This window comes from Sinocyclocheilus rhinocerous, unplaced genomic scaffold (genome assembly GCF_001515625.1).
Source record: "Sinocyclocheilus rhinocerous isolate Xijiao unplaced genomic scaffold, SAMN03320098_v1.1 scaffold2549, whole genome shotgun sequence".
Lineage (NCBI taxonomy): Eukaryota > Metazoa > Chordata > Actinopteri > Cypriniformes > Cyprinidae > Sinocyclocheilus > Sinocyclocheilus rhinocerous.
Genome location: NW_015644382.1, coordinates 58,242 through 65,226, shown reverse-complemented (window position 1 = coordinate 65,226; position 6,985 = coordinate 58,242). Strand labels below are relative to the sequence as shown.

The window sequence follows — 6,985 nt, the reverse complement described above, 5'->3', positions numbered from 1 at the left end:
CTGCGACTCTAGGGCATCCGCATACTCAATTATATACGATTGGTTGATTTTAGCTATCGCAGAGCAGAATCGCAGTTCGACATCGAGATGTCATTCTTACACACATGAAAGAACTGGGGTTAAGACTAAACTCCAAGAAAAGTGTGCTTTCTCCAGCACAGAGGACCACTTATTTGGGTGTGGTGTGGGATTCGACCACGATGCAGGCACGTCTGTCCCCTGCTCGGATCGAGTCGATCATCACGGCAGTCAAGAGAGTGAGAGAAGGCCGGTTACTGACTGTCAAGCAGTTTCAGAAACTGCTGGGTCTGATGGCAGCGGTGTCCAATGTGATACCTTTTGGCCTGCTGTACATGAGGCCCCTACAGTGGTGGCTCAAGACCAAGGGGTTCTCCCCGAGGGGAAACCCGCTTCACATGATCAAGGTCACGCGGCGCTGCCTTTCGTGCCTTAGACATGTGGAAGAAACCTTGGTCCTTGTCTCAGGGCCCGGTGCTGGGAGCTCCTTGTCGCCGAATAATGCTAGCGACGGACGCGTCCCTCACCGGTTGGGGAGCGGTCATGAGTGGCCACCCTGCCCGCGGTCTGTGGAGCGGTCGCCATCTCACTTGGCACATCAACTGCCTGGAGATGCTGGCCATGTTTCGAGCACTGAAACACTTTCTCCCCGAATCTAAAAGACGCATACTTCCACGTCTCCATCCTTCCCAGACACAGGAAGTTCCTGAGGTTTGCTTTCGGGGGCAAAGCTTACCAATACCGGGTTCTTCCTTTCGGCCTTGCACTCTCACCCCACACTTTCACGAAGTGTGTGGATGCAGCTCTGGCTCCCCTGCGACTCCAGGGCATCCGCATAGTCAATTATATCGACGATTGGTTGATTTTAGCTATCGCAGAGCAGAATCGCAGTTCGACATCGAGATGTCATTCTTACACACATGAAAGAACTGGGGTTAAGACTAAACTCCAAGAAAAGTGTGCTTTCTCCAGCACAGAGGACCACTTATTTGGGTGTGGTGTGGGATTCGACCACGATGCAGGCACGTCTGTCCCCTGCTCGGATCGAGTCGATCATCACGGCAGTCAAGAGAGTGAGAGAAGGCCGGTTACTGACTGTCAAGCAGTTTCAGAAACTGCTGGGTCTGATGGCAGCGGTGTCCAATGTGATACCTTTTGGCCTGCTGTACATCGCGTCCCTCACCGGTTGAGGAGAGGTCATGAGTTGCCACCCTGCCCGCGGTCTGTGGAGCGGTCGCCATCTCACTTGGCACATCAACTGCCTGGAGATGCTGGCCATGTTTCGAGCACTGAAACACTTTCTCCCCGACCTAAGAGATCGTCAGTTGTTTGTGCGCACTGACGACAGCGGTGGTCTCTTATATCAACCACCAAGGAGGTCTGCATTCGCACCCCTTGTACAAGCTGGCGCACCAGATCCTTGTGTGGGCCCAAGGGAAGCTCCTTTCTCTAAGAGCGGTTTACATCCCTGGCCATCTCAATATGGGAGCAGACATCCTGTCGAGGCAGGGGCCGAGGCCCGGGAGGCTTCACCCCGAGGTGGTGAAGCAGATATGGAGAATTCTTGGCCAGGCTCAGGTGGACCTGTTTGTGACTCATATGACATCGCACTGTCCCCTCTGGTTCTCTCTGACTATGGTACAGACGTGGCCGAGGCGTCGTCTGTACGCCTTTCCCCCCGATCGCGCTGATAATTATTATTATTATTATTATTATTATTACTGCTAGTAGCCCCGTTCTGGCCAGGCCAAGTATGGTTCTCGGACCTGGTTTCTCTCCTCGATGGCTCTCCGAGGGGGATTCCCGTCAGGAGGGATCTCCTCTCACAGGCGGAGGGCACGATATTCCACCCCCGCCCGGAGCTGTGGAAGTTATGGGTGTGGCCCCTGAGGGGACACAACTCATAGCTTCCGGTCTCTCAACTGAGGTTGTTGAAACCATCCTCCAAACCAGAGCTCCCTCTACGAGAAAACTGTATGCCCTGAAGAGGAAATCTCTGTAAGCCTCCGTTCGAGCCAATTGAGGAGATCTCTGATCGCCACCTTACTATAAAGACTACCTTTCTTCTGGCGATATCTTCTCTAAAGAGAGTTGGGGATTTGCAGGCCCTCTCAGTGGCCCCTTCCTATCTCGACTTTGCGCCTGGTCTGGCCAAAGCTTTTCTCTACCCTCGAGCGGGTTATGTTCCTAAAGTCCCCTCCTCTGCGCCACAGCCTGTCGTACTCCAGTCCTTCTGTCCTCCTCCCTTCCGGGAGTCCGACCAGCAGAAGCTTAATTGTATGTGTCCAGTGCGAACATGCGTACGTCCACAGAGCTGCCCTGTGGAGAAGGGCGGACCAACTGCCTGTTTGCTACGGTCCCCCTAAGAGAGGTCTTCCTGCTACAAAACAGACCCTCAGTTGGTGGATAGTGGATGCCATTTCCATTTCTTACGAGTCCTCTGATCTCCCCTCGCCTCTGGGCGTCAAGGCTCACACAATGAACTTACGGTCACTCCACTGCAGTTCACCGCCAGCCCGTCCAGCCACTGCGCTCTGTACAGCTGCCCATCGCCCAAATCACAGTCCAGCTCAGCGCCCTGCACACACACACACACACACACAGAGAGAACGTGATGAGCGGAGCCACAGCTATGTCCAATCCCATCAGAGCGTCCCGAGGGACTCAAGGCATGCTCAGACAACATCACAAGATCAGATCAGACAGATCTCAGTCCTCACAGAGCAAACCCTCACAAACCACACCATCACATCACACTCCTGATATTCCAGTACAGAGCTCAGAAACCCCTCTTCCCCTCTAGAGTCATTCCCAGGCTGTGTGCTCCTGAAAACATGCTCAGAATACACTCAGACGTCATGATGAAGAGCCGCACACACACATCTGGTAGCCATAACGCAGATCCACACGGAGAGGAAGCGCTGCAAGGCCTTCATTAGCCACAGCACAACAGTCTGTGAGAGATTCAGCATTTAGCTGTTAGCGGCAGCGAGCTCGATCTAAGACGTGTGCTTCTGACCTGCTGACCTGATCTGGGCCGCTGTGATGGCACTGGCTGCTTCATGTCTGTGAACAGCTTGCAGAAGAGCATGTCTTATCATTTCTACCTCATTTCTGATGCACAGAAGAACCCAAAGTTTGGGACAGCAGATCTACCACAGAAAATAACACGGTCCCCAGTTGAAAAAAACAGTATTTGTTGGTTAGGTGTGTTTTGAAGCATGGAAGCTATTTTGAGCTGGTCCTGAGCAGGAGCTAGATGCTTAGGACCAGCTCAAACCAGCTGCCATGCTGCAAAACATACCTAACCAACATATGCTGCAGAAGAGCATGTCTTATCATTTCTACCTCATTTCTGACGCACAGAAGAACCCAAAGTTTGGGACGGCAGATCTACCACAGAAAATAACACAGTCCCCAGTTGAAAAAACAGTATTTGTTGCTTAGGTGTGTTTTGAAGCATGGAAGCTATTTTGAGCTGGTCCTGAGAAGGAGCTAGATGCTTAGGACCAGCTCAAACCAGCTGCCATGCTGCAAAACATACCTAACCAACATATGCTTTTTTTTTTTCAACAGGGTCATCCCTCAATTTGCAAGAATCAGCAGAAAACACTCTGAGAGTAACACACTTTCAGTGGAAGTCTATTGGGGAATACAGAGTGAACGTCTGTGAACATGTTTTTCTCTTGTTTGTCTGCACTGTGTTGCAGATGTAGAGTATTCCAGCATCTACTCAGCACATGCTCCTCAATCACCATGCTATTTTATACAGACAGTTTGAAGAGTGAGCGAACAGGGTCAAAAGAGCCGTGCAAACCACAGCCCATCAATACTGAGACAGAGCTCTGACAGGAGCCACATCTGTGTGTGTGTGTGTTCTGGTTTATATGGTTTATGAGGACACAAATGTACATAATGACATTGGTACTACAATGTAAACATGCATCCCCGTAAACCAAAAGGCTTAAAAACATACTAAACTGTGTTTTATGAAATTCAACAAATGCCTGTAGTTGTGTGTGAGGGGAGGTTTAGGTGTAGGGTTAGGGTAAGAGGATAGAAAATACAGTACAGTAGAAAAACCATTACGCCTATGGAGAGTCCCCATAAACCACATATGCAAGAGTGTGTGTAAGCGTGTGTGAATAGACACTCGAGTCCTACATGCTCTATGTTCTTGAGCTCCAGGGAGAAGACATGAGTGCTTCCAGAGGGCAGTGGAGGAACATCATAGGCCACCATCCTGGGACAGGACGAGGAATTCTGGGACAGAAACAAGAGGTGAGAACAAATTAGATTCAACCAAACAATAGTGAGTGGTGTTTAGAGAGCTATGAATGCAAGCACTCTGCAGTGTGTGTGTGTGTGTGTGTGTGTGTTCAGTTATTTATGGCAGTACAAGCACAATCACACCACATTCTGCGCCTCACTGTGTTTTTATGGAAAGATGGAGTGTTAGCATATGAGAAAAACACAACAAATCTTCTTTTTTCCTGCTGCGTGTCGACCAAAACGTCTCTTGAATTGCCACATATATCCCAGCAGTCTGTTTTTACGCTGCACAATTCAGCAATGCATGTTATTTTCAAGGTCAAAATGAGAGAGACATGCAGCTGTTTTGAAATCACATGGAAAGCATTCTTTTGTGCTGCATAAACAAACTTTAACATTAACGCCTCTAAACTTCCTCTTCTTTCCAGCCATAACAACTATTGAAACTAAATTGTTAAACTTCTGAAATCTTCATGGTTATGAGGTGTAAATATGGCCATCTTTAGTTGTATATCAAGATCTAGGCAACTAGAGATGTTTCTACAGCAGTTACATCACAGTAAATATATATATATATTTATATATCCATGGGCAGCAGTGCTTTGTGAAAACAGAGAGGGGCTATGGAGAACTCAAATCTGTTCTCTGATCTGTTGGATACTGTCACTGCAAGTACATGAATGCAAACTCTTCTCTGTGTTGTTGCATTGTGACGTGTGTCACACTGAAGTTCATCATGCGGTGTAATGTGTTGTGCACTCAGCCTGTTTCATTCTGAGGGTCAGATATGGGAATATGAGCTCATTGTCAGTGTTTTCAGTAAGTGGGCTGATGCTGAGTCAAACAGTCAAACATGTAAACTGCCTGCTGTCTCACACGCAGCGTTCCTCTTTCCTCAGAATCAGTCCTGCATGTCTACACAATCTGTTTCATTCTTGGAGACATAAAGCCCTGTTGCGATACTTTAAGGAATCATAGAAGGCTGCTCCAAAAGGTAGGCAGAGTAATTACATGAAGACTATCCCAGAGTGCAATGTCAACAAATGGATGAAGTGGGAGAAATGTTGCTGTATGACAGCAGAGGAATGGTTGAGGAATCACATTCATTATCTCATCTGGTGTGTATAAGAAAAACAAATCCCTTTAGGGATTTTAGCTCATTTTAGCACTTATCTATGTGTAAACTTCTCTGTTTCACCATCATTTGTACACATGACTGTCATTTAAAGAGCATTTTCATTGGTCTAATCAAAAATCACAGTTTTCAGTTTAAACCTGGTTTAGTTCCGTTTGTTTAAAAGCAAGTAACAGGGACCAGCTTTACTGACTCTTATTCTGGGTTCTGGTGAACAGAAAATATGATACAAATAAAAAAAAAAACATCACAATATACATTAAGGCAGGGGTACTCAACAGGCGGACCGTCTGCATTAATTCTGTGGCCCGCGTCATGTAATTAATGTATTTTTATTACAATTTGCGCTCAAAATATTAGGAAGCTTGATTTTTTTAATTAGATGTACACAATCGCAGTTGTAAAAGCTGTTCGGTCTCTGCAAGAGCTGTAATCAACGTGCAATTAAAAAGCGACACGTGGCACGCCCCAAACAACTTAAAAAGAAGCATTGTCCAACAAAAGAGGACATTTAATAACATGATTTTACTCCACAACATCAGTCGAGTGTTTGAAATAACTTTTGTGATCTGATGTGCGTTTTTTGTCACAGAACGAGGCAGATAATATATTCTATACGGTAATAAAGGCTATGTCGATTAGCATTAGATTATCAATGTATATCAATATACTTTATTATTATGAAAATACCAGATATGGCTTGAATAACACAGCTAAGCCATATATTGTCGCGTCGTATGTTTACTGTCGTATATTGTTGGATAATTAAATAAATAGCCAGATCGCGAACAGATTCAATCACCCACGCAGGATTCAGCTACGTTATGTCTATTAAAGCCTTAATCACACTCAAATCTGCGTTCGCCCGCCCGCTGATCCAGAGAGAGCATTTATATGAAACATCTTTACAAAGTCTTTTGTATCGTTATTTCTGTGTTACAAACATTCAAATAATCACAGAAGTACTGGAATAAAAGTTTATAGTTCGGATATAAACACTGCTGTCTGTCTACAGAAGCGATCAAAATAGAATAAATAGGGCTGGGTAAAAAATCTCGATATCAATCGATTCGTTTGTTACCCCCTTATTACCCAAACATAACACATTGTTCCCTTATACCTACACGTATGTTCTTTATAGGTACACTATAATTACAGAAACGTACACCGTAAATTCAGTATACTTACATAGTTCTTTGCGGGTTGTAATCTAAAGCGTTACCCTCATTTTTACGGAATGATATCGATTCCTAAATCGCAAGAATCGATTAGTCTAGCCTGTTTTCAGTTAATGGACGGAACATGGAAGGGTACTTCCCATCCAATAAATTGCATTAAGCATTGTTCTTTGGTACTTTTCATATGAAACAACGTCTCAGATTTAAAATTCTGTCCGTTGTATTGCAGTATTCAAACAATAATAAAAAGAAAGAGTACAACTTTACAATCCGTATCCTCTCTCATGTAATCGCTCAATCAGTGTTTCAGCCGGGCAAAGACGTCATTATAACGGCTTGTAAACAATGCCATGTAACGTCACATTTACCTCAGAAAAAACAT

General features: G+C 45.7%; 1 protein-coding gene across 1 annotated transcript in view; it reads right to left on the bottom strand.

The window, feature by feature from the left end:
• LOC107758315 (plexin-D1) overlaps positions 1-6,985 on the bottom strand; it is a 70,583-nt gene that overhangs the window by 43,925 nt on the left and 19,673 nt on the right. The window contains 2 exon segments of the mRNA XM_016576032.1: positions 2,507-2,596; positions 4,183-4,281. Of these exon segments, the coding sequence (XP_016431518.1) occupies positions 2,507-2,596; positions 4,183-4,281 (189 nt within the window).